Here is a 15,435-nt window from a genome sequence, read left to right on the forward strand (position 1 = left end):
GACTGGGTGACGTAGCCCTGCCTATGGGTTACTCCACGAGCCCGGGCAGATGACAGTATTCCTGGCCGCCGTGTCTTCAGGTGCAAAAATAGGGCGCCTGGAAGTTTAGATCCCCCTGCAGCCAAGCCCAGTACTCCAGGTCCCGCCTCTGCCCGAACTGGGAGACACTGACCTCCCAGGGGTGGGTTCTGCAGTTTTCACTGTTAGATTCTTAGATTGTTATAATTTCCATTAGTGTAAGTACTGTGGTGATTTGACCCAAAGTTCCATAGAACAAGCTTCTAGAAGTGGCATTATCTGATCGGAGGGTATATGCATCGTCAGATTGCTTTTCAGAAAGGCCATATTTGCGGTCATGGCTGTTTGAAGCTGTAATTGGAGATGGCTGGTGAGGTATGGTGTTGTGCCGGACCTGGGGGGCCCCGAAGTCCTGGCAGATCTGTGCACTGCATGGCGTGCATTGGGAGGGCCCCCCCAACGCACAGCTCTGGCAGGAAGGCTGGCGTCTCAGGTCTGCTGCATTGGAGTGCGCAGAAGTCACCAGCGATGAAGGAAAAGTCTGGTTATTTTCCCCAAGAGATTCCCAGTAGGTATTCCGGGTGTATGTGCGCTAGAGGCTTAACCCTTTACCACTTGCTGAGGTCTTCATCAACTAAAACTTACGTTTGTGGTGAAGAGGACATTTCAAGAAAGAAAACTCTTTGGACAGCGAAAAGACAAAATACTATCACAGAACAGAGGGTGTTTCCCAGCTAGAGAAGGGGGCAGGTACCAATTCCTAAAACCATTTGTGTTGGAGCTCGGTGGGGCAATGCTGAAGCGCCAGGTGGTGACTTTGGTGAGCTGCGGCTTGTGCCGGGGACCACACGCCCATCACTGGGGCTTCTCAGTGCTTCAGCACTGTCCCCAAAGTGGGCGAAAAAGTTGTGCACTCAGTTGACAGGGAAACAGTAACATGTTTCTGTTTTCTTTGCTTCTTGGAGATGAAGTTGAGGCAAGACTGACAGGTACAGTGACGATACGTTTCTGCCTAAAAGTCAGATAGGAAATCTGCAAGCTGAGGGCTTCTGACGCTCCTGGGCACGGTGGTTACTGGGAGTGTTTGAGGTGGGGCTGGTCCAGACCGCGGCGTGGAGGCTCGTTGGAGGAGCCTCGCTGGACCAGCCTCTCTGGACCAGCAGGCTTGTGCAGAACCTCACCTTCAGTGCGCACGCTTCTCTCGCCTCCCAGAGTGCTTTCTGACAGAGCTGTGGTGTAAAGTACGGAGCTCTCGGCCGACACTCGGGGGCATTTAACGCTAACATGACCAGGGTATTAAAGCTCTGCCCGTGCAGCACGGCTCCTCATGTGGGTTGGAAAGCTTTGATGTGAAGCCTGGGAACCGGGTCACAGGCTGGCACACGCAGGGTCAGTTAGCTGTTGGCTGTTGTCATTATCCCTGGAGAGTCGGGCCCCGTTTGGTAACAGAAGGACTGCAGGTGCGCGGCCTGGCTCTGCCGTCCCACCTCCATCACTGGCCAGGCTGACCCTCTGCTCTCCTGAGCCCGGGACCTGCCATCTTCAGTCCTGCCGCACAGCCGCCAGTCCCCCTGGGCCTGCTGTCTCTGCACTGCACGTGCACCTGCCTGGGCATCTGCCCCCGCGAGGAGCCTGTGTGGCCTCAGCCCTGGTACTTGTGTTGCTTCCGTTCGGCACTGTTGGGCCAAGTCGCTGCGCAGCCGGGAGGGACCTCAGAGGCGGGGTCCCACAGCTGCGTCCACCTCTGCCCTGCACAGCCAGCGCTCAGGACTTCCCCTATCGGCCACGTTACCTGCTTGCTGCAGGTGGAGGAGGGAGCGTGGGGGGAGAGGCTCCAGTGCGGACACCGGGGGCCCCGGGTCCCCGGCTCTGGTCAGGGGTTGGGTGTGGGGGAGTTTCCTTTAACCGTTGTCTTTCTGTCCTGGGTTCTGACTTCTAGTCCCTCTACGTGTGTGCTCCTATAACACCTGCGCAGAGCAGCTGTGCGGCGCTGCTGTGTGCTGGGCACGGGACAGCTGTGCCCCTGCCCTTGGGGGGGAGCAGCCCGACTGGCCTGACGGCAGCAGGTGTGCTGAGGGGGCAGCTGGGGGTGTGGGACGCTCGGGGAAAGGCCCCCTGAGGAAGCGTGTCACCTGAGGCTTAAAGGGGAGGTGGGAGTCGGTGGCAGTGCATGAGTTTGGAGGGGCACACGTGTGGGTGAGAGGTGTGTAGGAGCCTGTGTCCCCAGAACGGGAGCAGTCATGTGTGTAGAAGAAACGGGCTGTTTTATACAAGTGGCAGCGGTGGGGGCAGAGACACTGCTTGGCCTCTGCATTAAAAACATGTTTTTGCTTTGTGCTGAGGATAAACATTGGTAAAGGTACAAAAACACGTTCTTGGGCGTAGGGGCATGTGGTGAACATGCCAGCATCCCCAAGTTCTTAAGTCTGTCAGTGCAGCCGTCCCCTCTGAAATGCAGTGGGTGACATCCTGTCACTGTTCTGAGGTGAATCGTGGAGTCATATGACGGACCTTTCATCTCCAAGGAAACAATATGATGCCCAGATGGAATTTGATATATTTTAAGGCCTGGTTCTGTGGTGTGTTCTCCGTGTGCTTTGGCATGCTTGCCAAAGGGGACAGGAAATCATGCGGTGCCTGTGTGTAGAATTTCTGGGTGTCTGCAGACTCCAGGACCGGGAGCAGTGGTGTAGTTGCTGACATTCCTAACGATACTAAGTGTCGGCTTCCGCCCGGTGCCTTTGTTCATGGGAAGTTCGGTACGAATGAGAATCAGAGAAAGCCGTGTCTCAGTGAAGCCGCACAGGCGTGCCGTCCGGCTCAGACCGTGGTGGACACCTATGAGTGTCGGGTGGCACCTGAGGGCTCCTGCAATGCAGGAGGGAGCCCGGCGGCCACGCTGACAGCCCCTCCCAGTGTCCCCTGCTGAGAACCACTGCTCTAGGTCTCGTATTAAAAGCAGATCACTCATGCTCATTAGCTTCGCGTATTGCAGATTGGGAACCAAGGGCTTCCTGTACAAGCGATTTCTCTTACCTGAACTCCTGTTTGTTTTCAGGCACCTGGACTCCATTTAACCCTGTGACTGTCAGGTCAATCATATGTGAGTATGGGCACCGGTGTCCTGCCTGGGTGGCGGGCGGGTGGGGGCTGCGCTCCCTCCTGGGCTACCCAGGGCCTGCACTGCTGTCCCTCCCGGCTCCAGCCAGCCCACGTCTGGCCTGTGCTTTAGGCCTCAGCCCTCAGGCTCCCGGGCAGCAGGACGCTCGCTGCACGGGACAGGGGGGAACGCTGGCACTGCCTTCTCACCTGAGTTCTCCTTCTGGAATTCACTGGGCTGTGATGTAGTTCTGACCAGACCGAGGGCACTCACGTTACGGCCTTACGTTAATCTCTACCTGAAAAGACACCAAGTGATTCATTTTCTCTATACTAGTAATTCAGACTGCGTTTTTCTGTGTGTGTTTTGCTGTTATATGTAGTTGTAGGTTCTTTGGCCTCTGGTGCTGGAACTGGGCTGACTTTAGTGAAGGCAGGTCTTGGCTAAAAAAACTTCTAAAGCCAGTCGAGTGTGTGTCACTGGCGTGGCCTCCCTCGCAGAGGGCTCTTCTGAGCTCCTGGAGGACGGAGGGCGTAGCTCGCGGATTAGACCTGTGTTCTAGCCCCAGAGCCAGGGGTTGGGGGCCACTTAACTCTGCCCCTTTGCAGCTTGCTGGCAAAGCACGGGGTCGTGCTTCAGAGCGACGCACTTCTCATTGTGGCTCTAATAGTGTGTTTTGCGTGCACTTTGCACAGGGGCTGTGGCTGGGTGACAGTCCCCACACCCCTCACCCAGCCAATAAGCACTGACGAGCACCACTTAGGGATTCGCTGGCCAAGCACCACGCTGGTCCCGGAGAAGCCGGGGTTTGCTGAGGACGTGGGGACGGCATGGCTGTGGCTGCAGGTGTTGTGACCAACGCTGGGGTTGCGTTTGCTGCGTACCACTCATGTTGTTTTTTGTCTCAGCCATGTTTGACCGAGAGAACAAGGCTGGCGTGAACTTCAGCGAGTTCACCGGCGTCTGGAAGTACATCACAGACTGGCAGAACGTCTTCCGTACCTACGACAGGGACAATTCCGGAATGATTGACAAGAACGAGCTCAAGCAAGCACTCTCAGGTTTTGGTAATTCACTGATCTTGATTGTGTAGCGTGTTTCATTTTGGAACCTAAGTGCCATTCCAGTTGCTTTTACTTTGTTCAGCCTACCGATTTTGTAACCCAGTCTGTGAAATTTTTGTTTATGTCATACAGATTCATATTTTGGTATTACTGGAGACTTTTATGCAGCTTTTCATCCAAAATGAGATAAGGGCTATGCAATCGTTTATCTTTTGTGAGTGGAGTGCCATCACGAGCACATTGAGAATGTGGCTTTGCAATAATTTAAAGTGAGTAAGTGGAAAAACCAGTATAGGGCTGCTAATATTTCAAGATACATCAGAAGACACAGAAAGATGATAAAATACCCATGAGGCGATTCTCTACGCTGCCTCACATGGGGTACTGGAGTCAGCATGAGCCCCCATTCTCACGTGCATGTCAGCCTGAGTGTACGCACGCCACGTGCGTGCTAGGCCTGTGTGGGTGCTGTGCTGTCAGGCATGGTCGCACGGTCCCTTCCAGAGTGTCAGCGGGCCTTTGATACCTGTACTGGGTCTGAGAGAGGAGGTTGGGCTTTGTATTTATGGAGGGAAAACTAAAATGCAATGGGCTGGTTCAGGGTGTGAAGCCACGCTAAGGTTCTCCTCTGGGACAGTCTCAGGTGGCCCTCTTCACTGGGCCCGTGTTTCAAAACCACCTGTGCGTTTTCTTTAGAAGGCTGCTTACAAATGCCTTCTAGAAAAATAAGAAAAGTTACATCATAGTGTACTATGTTTTAGCTGTTTGGAGTTGACTGATATAAGCTGATTTCAGTTCTCGTTATCAGCGTGGCTCCCGCCCTCTCCGTGTTTCTCTGGTCACGTACTTGATGCTGCCTGTCCTCCTTCGCTGTCCTTCTTGCCTTAGGAACTCGTCCCTAGTGTGTCAGCTAGTGGAAATCTGCTCGGAGCTGACCAGCTGTGGCTCAGGGTCAGGGTCAGGGTGTGGGCAGGATGTGGACGTCGGGTTCTAGAAGTTGGAACTTGGAATGCAGCTGACCTTGGTCTGCCCTTGGGGACCGGTGGGGGCCGCAGAGAAGGAGCTGGAGGCCTGGCCAAGCTGGGGGGTTTGGGGGCTAGTAGGTCCTGTGAGTGATTTCCAGACAAGTGACCTCTGGTGTCATGGAGCTGTGTTATTTCACTCTGCCAGGCCTGTAGCCTTCTTTACTTGGTGCTGTGACCACCGGGTCCATAGAGCTCACTGTGGAAACACTCCTGGTCCCCGTCAGACCTGGGCCATGTGCAGCTACAGTGAACACACAGGGCAGGAGTGGTGTCCTGGAGCCGGCAGGCCCCTCACACCGTCAGTGCCAGGTCCTTCCTGACTTCGAGCTCTTTCTGGAGAAAGTAAAGTTTCTTCAGCATTTCAGTTTTTTCCAGAAAGTTTCTTACTGGGCTCAGCTCTTGAATCCTGGGGACTTCTCCGGTGCCATCTTCTGTGAAAGGGTCATTGTCATCCTTTTCCCATATTGGTGGTTTTGGAAGATTCTGTGTAGTAACTTAGGTGATGTGCCGCAGAAGCAGAACGTCGTATTCAGTTTTGACACCAAAGAACAAGCATCTTGCCTGTGGTAAGCAGGGGTCTGTTTTAGTTTAGCAGATGCGTGAGGGGGCCCGGGGTCGAGCCCTAAGGTGCCCTCTGACCTCTGTCGGCTCCATGTGGGGTCTCAGGCCACCCTTAGTGGCACTGTGTGACCCTGACTGGTGCGGATGCTGGATTTCATAGTCCACGCATTCATTTGAGAAGCTTTTTATTCTTTTTTTTTTTTTTTTTTTTTTTTAAAGATTTTATTGGGGAAGGGGAACAGGACTTTATTGGGGAACGGTGTGTACTTCCAGGACTTTTTTCCAAGTCAAATTGTTGTCCTTTTAATCTTAGTTGTGGAGGGTATCGTTCAGCTTCAAGTTGTTGTCCTTTCAGTCTTAGTTGTAGAGGGTGCAGCTCAGCTCCAGTTGCCGTTGCTAGTTGCAGGGGGCGCTGCCCACCATCCCTTGCGGGACTCGAGGAATCGAACTGGCAACCTTGTGGTTGAGAGTCTGCACTCCAACCAACTGAGCCATCGGGGAGGCAGCTCAGCTCAAGGTGCCGTGTTCAATCTTAGTTGCAGGGGGCACAGCCCACCATCTCTTGCGGGACTCGAGGAGTTGAATGGCAACCTTGTGGTTGAGAGCCCACTGGCCCATGTGGGAATCGAACCAGCAGCCTTCGGAGTTAGGAGCACAGAGCTCCAACCGCCTGAGCCACCGGGCCAGCCCGATAAGCTTTTTATTCTTAATATGTGCTACGCGCCAGGTGCAGAGCCCTGGAAATGGAAAGGCGCATCAGTATGGCCCTCCTGCCTTTCCTGGGGACAGTGCCGCGACCCTAACGGGCAGGCACGTGGGGCTCCACCCAAAGGCCCTCCTCGCCGCCCCTCCACCCAGCCCCTGGCAGCCACTAAGCTGGTCTGGTGTCTGTTAGAAGACTCAATGAGAGTAGAATGAGCCTGCATTTACTCATCACTCATTTTCAACTGTTTTCCATCATTTGCTGCTCTTGCTTTGTCCTCTTTTTATGCTGAGGTGGAAAGGTGCTCAGTGGCAGGTCGGCGTGTGGCCCCGCAGCCAGCACGCCAGGTCTGGAGGGTGCTCAGCCCTGAGCAGGGCTGCATGTGGGGCGCATGTAGAGAGCACCCCGTGAGTCATAACTGCCGGGGTTTTCCCTGGGGTGGGGGGGCTCATGGAGGAGTGGCTGCTCCCAGATTTGGCCTTCCTTCTGTGGTCTGTTCATTTTCTAGTCTGACTTCCTTTGCCTTTGTTTTCCCGGCAATAACATTGAGGCCCAGGGGCACTGGGAGCTGCTCCTGCTGTCGTCTGTACATTGTGGAGCGAGACCCTGTGTCATCATTGCTCCCGTCTGTCCTTTCCCAGGCTGGGCAGGAGACCGTCGCGCAGTGATGGGTGGGCAGGCCTGCTCGCTCTGTTCCAAGCTCTGCCCTCACTAGCCCTGCCTTTGTCTTATCTGACCCCAGGCACCGGTGCTGGGTGTGAGGAGATGAGACAAATCGGGGCCAGGACCTGCTGTCTCTTCCTGACTAAGTCAGGCATTCTGTCTTCTACTCAGCTTGCAGGGCGGGGGCTCCTGGATTTCAGTCACAGATGCACAAAGCACGCTGACCACTCAGGAAGGTACTAGCACATGTTTGCATGTTTGACTCTTTTCAATAAAGTGTTAAGTGCTCATACAGGTAATTAACTGTAACATTCAGAAAGTACGTGCACATTTCCTTACAAAGACTGCAGCGAGAATGAAAACCAGTAAAGATATTGGGCACCTGATCTTGTCTCCTGAATAAGTAAGGACACCATGGTTATACAGGTAGGGGCGGAGAGGGAAGGAAGGGAAGGAAGTAGGTGTTCTCGTTCTCACAGTGGCCCCCTGGGGTGTCCTGCACATGCGTGGCTCTGCGTCCCATCTTCAGAGCCATCTGCTGCTGGAGACTTTTCAAGACGCGTCCAGTAAATTGAAAATGGAATTGGTGACTCTTTGCCACAACATTTGGTGACCCCTCAGTGGTGTTGAACTTGGTGAGGCTGCCTTACTCCTGGAGTGTTCAGCTTCCGAATGCCACTTGCTGACTTGTGTGGGGTAGTGTCCATTAATTACCATCCTGTTCCCTTCGGTTTACATTTTGTGGCGCTGGAGGCCTCGATGCTGTTCTGTCTGTCACAGTGTTCTCTGGTACTGAGTAACCCAGGGCAGCCGAGTTATTCAGCGTGTGCACGTAGGTAATACACGTCGTAAAGCCCATCAGTGAAGGGCCCTTTACAGTGCTAACTGGTTGTGTTCTGGAGTTTGGCAGATCTGCCCGGTGGGGCAGGAGTGGCCAGTGGCAGCTCTGCAGTGCGGATGGTGACACACAAACGACTGCATGAGCCTCTGCCCTGGGTGGCTCCTCAGCTTCCAGGAAGACACTCCAGCCGGGTAGTGGTCACCGCTGCCTGGCTGCGTGCAGAGTGCGTTTGAATGCATTTGCTGTGTGTGTCCAGTCCAGCCTGGGCTATCGGCTGTGGGGTCAGGGCGGGTGTCGGGGGAGGTGGTGCTGACCGGACCTGTGTGGCTGCCTTACTCTGGTCGTCTTGCAGGCTACCGGCTGTCCGACCAGTTTCACGACATCCTCATCCGGAAATTCGACAGACAAGGCCGGGGCCAGATTGCCTTTGACGACTTCATCCAGGGCTGCATTGTCCTACAGGTACTGATGGAAGGCGCGGCGGGGGCCGCATATTCTGGAAGTGCAGACTGGAGGGAGCCAGGCGTGCGGACAGTAGTTTCTGGAGCTCCTCGAGTTAGTATTGCGTGTGGAGTTGCTGCTGTTAACGCAGCTGTGAACAGTCGTGTCCTTTCTCCCCTGGGAGCTCTCGCAGCCGGAGAGGTCATGATTCACGTTCCCAGGGAGTCACTTACATGTGTGGGGAGCTTTGGTTGTAGTTCTGTTCTCAGGAAACAATGAGCTGTCCTTGAGCTCTTCCCTCTTCCCTGCCTCCTGTGTGGGGTGTGTCTGCCAGTCACTGTCGGCATGCAGCCAGCGGACTGCGAGGGCCGCGGAGCCTGGGAGCCCGCCCAGAGACACCCCTAGGACGGGCTGCCACCCCAGAGATCTTACATGTCTCTCAACGTTTTTATTAGGACAAATTTTCAAAGAAAATGTTGGTAGCAGAGACGACAGTAAAATGAGCCTGTCACTATGTGCCTGTCACTCAGGCTCAGCGGTTAGACTCATGGCCACAAATGGCGTGACTCCGTGCCCCCACTGTTCCGTACTCATGGGAAGTGAATGTGTGTCCCGCAAGGTCTCCATAGAACCCTCTAGAATGTAAGCCCTTGCAGTGTTAATCTGGGTGGAGCTTACATCTTGTCAGCTTCAAAATACACTGAGACGTGTGAACACATGAGGCTTTTACATTTAATTTGGAGTTCTGGAAAATATTCTCCGATTTTTTTCCTGTTAAAATGGTAGGTCAGTAGAAGTGCAGTTTCTCTGACGTCATCATCTCTTTCCCAGTGAGGCTGCATGAGGCAGTCTCGTCAGTGACAGGTCTGTTCACTTTTTTTTTTTTTTTTTTAAAGATTTTATTGGGGAAGGGGAACAGAACTTTTTTATTGGGGAACAGTGTGTACTTCGGGACTTTTGTCCAAGTCAAGTTGTTGTCCTTTTAGCCTTAATTGTGGAGGGTGCCGTTCAGCTTCAAGTTGTTGTCCTTTCAGTCTTAGTTGTGGAGGGCGCAGCTCAGCTCCAGGTCCAGTTGCCATTGTTAGTTGTAGGGGGCGCAGCCCACCATCCCTTGTGGGAGTCAAACCGGCAACCTTGTGGTTGAGAGGACGTGCTCCAACCAACCAAGCCACCCGGGAGGCAGCTCAGCTCAAGGTGCCATGTTCAATCTTAATTTCAGGGGCCAGAGCCCACCATCCCTTGTGGGACTCGAGGAATCAAACCGGCAACCTTGTGGTTGAGAGCCCACTGGCCCATGTGGGAATCGAACCGGCAGCCTTCGGAGTTAGGAGCACAAAGCTCCAACCGCCTGAGCCACTGGGCTGGCCCCAGGTCTGTTCACTTTTAGGCTCAGGTCTCTGAAATGGCAAGAGCCTGACCTCGTCTCTGTCCCTCAGGGTCCAGTGAGGCTAGGCTGTATTTTCTTCAGTATTGTCTGAATCCGTTAGAAAAGAGGTGCAGTGTGGAAATCCCATTGTGATCTGCATCTGAAAGGCTCTAGGATTAGGACTTCATCTGCGGGTCTGTCCCAGAAGAAACTACATGTTTCTGCCTAAGCAAAGGTCACAGCTATAGGCTCAGTGGCAATGCCATCTGAGTCCCGCGAGAAGCTCCCCGGGCTGAGGGCTGGTCAGCCACTGCCTACAGGCCAGCCTCCGTGCTTGCTGCGGGCCTGGATGCCAGTTCCTGATGCTGCCCACCCTTTGAGAATGACCCTAAATGCTGGACAGAGGTGGGAATCGAAAAGCTGTGGGCCACAAGCAAAAAGTCCTCAAAATGTTTTCCTCCTCCTGCCTTTTTCTGAAAAGGAAAAGGCTTTTTGAAGTCCTTTTTTTTTTTTTAAAGATTTTTTATTGGGGAAGAGGAACAGGACTTTATTGGGGAACAGTGTGTACTTCCAGGACTTTTCCAAGTCAAGTTGTTGTCCTTTCAGTCTTAGTTGTGGAGGGCGCAGCTCAGCTCCAGGTCCAGTTGCCGTTGCTAGTTGCAGGGGGCACAGCCCACCATCCCTCGCAGGAGTTCAAACTGGCAACCTTGTGGTTGAGAGGACTCACTCCAACCAACTGAGCCATCCGGGAGCTCAGCGGCAGCTCAGCTCAAGGTACCATGTTCAATCTTAGTTGCAGAGGGCGCAACCCACCATCCCTTGCGGGAGTCAAGGAGTTGAACCGTTGAACCGGCAACCTTGTGGTTGAGAGCCCGTGCTCCAACCAGCTGAGCCATCTGGCCACCCGGGAGCTGAGCAGCAGCTCATTGACTTCATTCTAGTTGCGGAGGGCGCAGCTCGCTGGCCCATGTGGGAATCGAACTGGTAGCCCCGTTGCCCAGAGCTCATGCTCTAACCAACTGAGCCACCCCGTTCACCCCTTGAAGTCGCTTTTGACAAAATAACATGAAAACTTGTAGAAATCTTGGAAAATTACAATTTAAACGTAAAGTAAGAAAAGGTGCCCATTGTTTTTCAAGCCAGAGTTAAGCACTGGTCGTTTTTGTCATTCGCTTCGCACACACGCTGGGGTGCTCTGTCTGGCGCTGAAGGGACGGTCACCTGTGTCAGGCCCCGTTTGCTGTGGCCATTTCACCTGCCCTCGCACTGGAGTGGGGCATGGCTCGCATGGCCAGGCTCCGGGCAGCCGCTGGCCCCCAAGCTCCGGATGAAGCTGGGCGCTGTGTTCTTGTCTTGTCACGAACTGCCCATCTCCTGTTGTCCTGCGAGTCTTCAGACCTATTGTGGTTGCCCATCTGTTCTCTGGGCCGGCACTTACCAAACTGTCCCTGCCTTTGGGTACAGTGGTCCCCCTGTGGCTGGTCAGGCTGGTGAAGCAGACTAAGGAGGCGCCCTCGGGTAGGGTAGGGCTGTGGCAGACAGGAGGACGTGGGGGGTGGCAGGAGATCCCTTCCATGCTGTCACCTGCTGGGGCCAGTTTCTAGAGAGGAGCCCCCGGCATCAGGCCTGGCTTGTCAGAGACCACCCCCCACACGTGCCTCCCTGCGCTGATCTCTGTCAGAGGTAGGGGATGTGGAGACATGAATGCTTCTGAAGTCGGGGTTCTGAATCTCTTTTTGCCAAGTACGTTTTGTTCCTTCGTTTAGTAAATGGCAGGATCTAAATGCCTGTGTTTTTTTCCAGAGGCTGACAGATATATTCCGGCGCTATGACACGGATCAGGATGGCTGGATTCAGGTGTCATACGAACAGTATCTTTCTATGGTCTTCAGCATCGTATAACACTGTCGTTTTGCAAACAGCAACGTGACGTACGGAGAAAAGACCGAAAATGCCAAATCCCTTTAACGAAATGGAACACGGATGCAGTAGACGTTGTTCTTCCTTTAGATTTTGTATAATTAATATTTGGGGACCCCACTGTACATATGTGGATAAGCTGATTAACGATTTTCCAATCATAACAATAGTCATATCGTCATTCAGATACAAGCGTTGGATTTGGGGCTGTTTGATTGTGCCATGAGGTAAGATATAAGATATACTTATGTTCCTGTGTTCTGCATGTAAAGAATTCATCATGTGCTTTCCTATATGGCTTCAGTTCTGTAGTGGAAATACTTTATGAGCCAGTAGGAGTTTTAAAACATACGGAACTTGCACAGAAGGCTTTTCGTGCCTTACTGTTTAAGAAGGGATGTATTGTATTGACTCGAATATGCAATGTAAGCACTGTGCCCCTTGTTCCAGTCCGTCTCAGACGCACTCGTGAGGCACCTCCGGAGGGCCCAGGACACAGCTCTGCTTGTGGAAACGTGTAGATACCACCCATCCTGTTACGGGAGTTTGTTTCAATTTCAAAAAACTTCTTTGGACTTAAAATCCAGATGTGGTTTAGAGGCGTGTGGCATTCTGTCATTTACTGATGGTTCACTCTGTGCCCTGTGATGGTCTGTTAAGAGTTTTCAAACATGAAAGTGGAGCGAACGATCAGCCCACCCATCTGGTCACCAACATCACTAGGGTGGCCCTCGGCCCTGCCGCTCACAGAATCGCTTTAGGCTGTTTCTACCCCTCCCCCTTAAGTGTGCTTCCCCACACCAGAATTTGGTGGGTGTCAGTGATTCATAAATGGGTCTGGGACATCAAAAAAAGTACCTGAGGGTCCGAGCTTGAGGGCCTTGGCAGCTGTAGGTTTCTTATCTGTGGCGTCTGTTAGAGGGATCTGAGCATCACAGGTCAAATCTGGGGGACTCAGACTGGCCTTGTGTGGGAGGGTCCATGGGGGTCACTGAGGATTTCCACCCCTTTTCATCTGGGTGCATCTCTGGATGTCAACACACTTGTGACACAGCACCAGCACATGACCCCAGGTTCTGCTTTAGTGAGATCAGTTCGCTGACCCCTAACTCCAAATTCATAACTGCAAGCAGCCTTCAGACCCCCAAGCCCCAAGCTCCAGATCCGATGAGGCCCCGTCAGAGCCTAGGACCCAAATTCCCGACTCGGTGAGTGCCACACACCATGGCTTCTCACAGACACACTGGACTTCACCTCTTCTTGCCAATAACCCCAGCCACCCAGTGAGCATGCAGCTTCCTGAGCTGCATGCCCACACCGTACACCGGCTACTACAGGTGCCTGTGGAAACACTACTTACGTCCTGCTCGGGCCTGCAAAGACCCCAAGCTCAGAGAGGACAGCAGGCGCAGCTGCCATCCAGCATCGCCAGGCGACAGCCCATCCTCCACATGCTACCTTCCCTCCTCACCAGACACACCCTGTACCCACGGCCCCAGAAGCTGGAGTCCATACAGCTGGTCTTCAAGCCATGGCGGCTCACAGCCCGGGTGAGGCACCTTCACCCAGGTACAGTAGGTGTTCAATCTCTGTGGACCCCTTGGTGCCAGAGTGGATGCCTGTTCTCACACTGAAAACCCCGGGAGATGGTGTGATGTGCGATTAGCTCTGCATTCCTATTGTAGGGAAGGTGAGATGGAGACTTCCAAAGGGAGGTCTCATCTTCCTTCACTAGAAGGGAGAGCTGTTCCTGTGCGGATATGGTGTGGGCTTCTCAGCAAATCACAGGTGTGTGGTGCAGATACCCAGGGAAGGTACAGATGTGCTCAGGTGTGTGGTGCAGATACTCTCAGGTACAGTACAGATGTGTTCAGGTGTGCAGATACTCTCTGGTGAGTTACACATGTGCTCAGGTATGTGGTGCAGATACCCTCAGGTATGGTGCAAGGGTATCCAGATGTGCAGATACTCAGGTAAGGTACACCTGTTCAGGTGTACAGATACGTTCAGGTGTGTGGTGCAGATATCTCAAGTAAGGTAGAGATGTTCTGAGGTGTATAGTCCACATGCTCAGGAACGGCACAGGTGTGCTTAGGTATGTGGTACAGGTACTCAGGTGAGTGGTGCAGGTACTCTCAGGTAAGGTACAGATGTGCTAGGTGTCTGGTGTAGATACTCTCAGCTACAGTATAGATGTATTCAGATGTGAAGTGCATATACTACCAGGTACAATACAGGTATGCTCAGGTGTACATGTACTCAGGTAAAGTACATGTGCTGAGTTGTGTGGTACAGATATTCTCAGGTACGGTACAGATGTGCTCAGGTATGTGGCACAGGTACACATAGGTGTGGGGTGCAGACACCCATGTGCATGGCACGGACCCCCTCAGAGTCAGGCTTTGGCCAGTGGAGGCACCGTGAGGTGTGGGGGATGGTGAATGTGGTAGGGGTTTGGCGGCCGTTCAGGGCTGGGGTAGGGGCAGGAGGGACACAGCCCGGCTGTCTGGAAGGCAAGAGAGGCAAGGGGCTTTGGGGTTTGGGGGGGCCGGGCTACCTGCAGGGTGCAGAGCAAGGCTGCCCTCCAGTGTCAGGAAGGTGAGGATGCCAAAGCAGCTGGTGAGGGGTCTGTTGGCCACACGGGGGCAGTGCAGTAACGCCTCGTAGGGACCTCCGCCCCGTCCCCGGGTGCCTCACCCCACCTGCCGGCGTGGAATTCACAGAAGCCACTGACAAACCAGGGACTGGGGCTTCAAATCTTGAAGACTGCTACCTAGGTAGTTGGGGAAACACTGACTCACAGCTTGTCGTCTGTCACACTCAGCTCGAGCTGCACTGGGTTCATTTGGAGTCTGGTGTGTGGGACAAGCAGAGAGCACCACTACTCAGCTGGCCTGGTCTCGGCGAGGTCACAGGGAGGCCACGCCTGGCCAGCTGCCGAAGCCGCCACTATCCCATCCTCGTCCCCTGTCCCCATAACTTCTCCATCTTCCGTCCCCCATCGCCTGTCCCCCACCCCCCAGGCCTCCATTGCTATCCCCCTGGTCACTGCTCTGTCACCTGGTCTTGGGGCTCCCTTGCAATTTGAACAGTGTGTTGATGACCCAGCTCCTAATGTGACTTACGGGGAAATAAGAGCCTGCTCAGGGCCCTGGAGTCCTCCCCTAGTTCTTCACAAGAGGAAAATAGTCCCGGAATAATCGGGACACGAGACCTTGGCTAATCCCCCAGATCAGCACTAAAGTCAGCCTTGCCAGCTGGGAGAGGCACCTGTCCCAGTCCAGACGAGCCTGGCCAAGGAGGAGAGCAGATGGGGATCTGGGGACAAATAGGTGTCACCATGGGATGGGGCAGAGATGGAGACTGTTACCCCTCACGGGAGGGCTGGGCTGCAGGCAAGCAGAGGCCAGCTCCACTTGCACTGCTGTGTGGCTCTGTCCACACGGAGTGCCGCTGGGTTCTGTCCCTGCCCAAGGCGCCCCACGCGGGACCTGAGGGCCTGTGCCCTGTGAGCCCTCCTCATACTCAGCCCCTCACCCTAACCCACCGGACAGACCGCCTGCAGCCAGCTCAAGTTCATGCTCTGTAGCATTTAAATGCAGTGTAGACTTAATGAGTGCACGTGTGAGTGTGAGTGTATCCATGTGATTATTTGATCAATGTCTGACCCCATAGACTCGAGATCCAGGGAGCCAGCCCATGTCTGCCTCTAAGAGCGGTGTGTGTGTGAAAA

At 53.8% G+C, this 15,435-nt stretch overlaps 1 protein-coding gene across 4 annotated transcripts in view; it reads left to right on the forward strand.

The window, feature by feature from the left end:
* The window catches only part of PDCD6 (programmed cell death 6), a 17,465-nt gene extending 5,166 nt beyond the window's left edge, over positions 1-12,299 (forward strand). The window contains exons 3-8 of one of the 4 annotated variants that reach the window (XM_033110487.1): positions 3,077-3,121; positions 4,027-4,185; positions 7,214-7,370; positions 8,037-8,198; positions 8,328-8,437; positions 11,586-12,299. In XM_033110487.1, coding sequence (XP_032966378.1) covers positions 3,077-3,121; positions 4,027-4,185; positions 7,214-7,370; positions 8,037-8,198; positions 8,328-8,406 — 602 coding nt within the window. In that variant the 3' untranslated portion in view covers positions 8,407-8,437; positions 11,586-12,299. The remainder of the gene's footprint in view (positions 1-3,076; positions 3,122-4,026; positions 4,186-7,213; positions 7,371-8,036; positions 8,199-8,327; positions 8,438-11,585) is intronic. The other 3 variants (XM_033110488.1, XM_033110491.1, XM_033110489.1) reach the window with 3 other exon arrangements.
* The last annotated feature ends 3,136 nt before the right edge of the window (positions 12,300-15,435 follow it).

The sequence above is a fragment of the Rhinolophus ferrumequinum genome, chromosome 7 (genome assembly GCF_004115265.2).
Source record: "Rhinolophus ferrumequinum isolate MPI-CBG mRhiFer1 chromosome 7, mRhiFer1_v1.p, whole genome shotgun sequence".
In the NCBI taxonomy this organism is placed as follows: Eukaryota; Metazoa; Chordata; class Mammalia; order Chiroptera; family Rhinolophidae; genus Rhinolophus; species Rhinolophus ferrumequinum.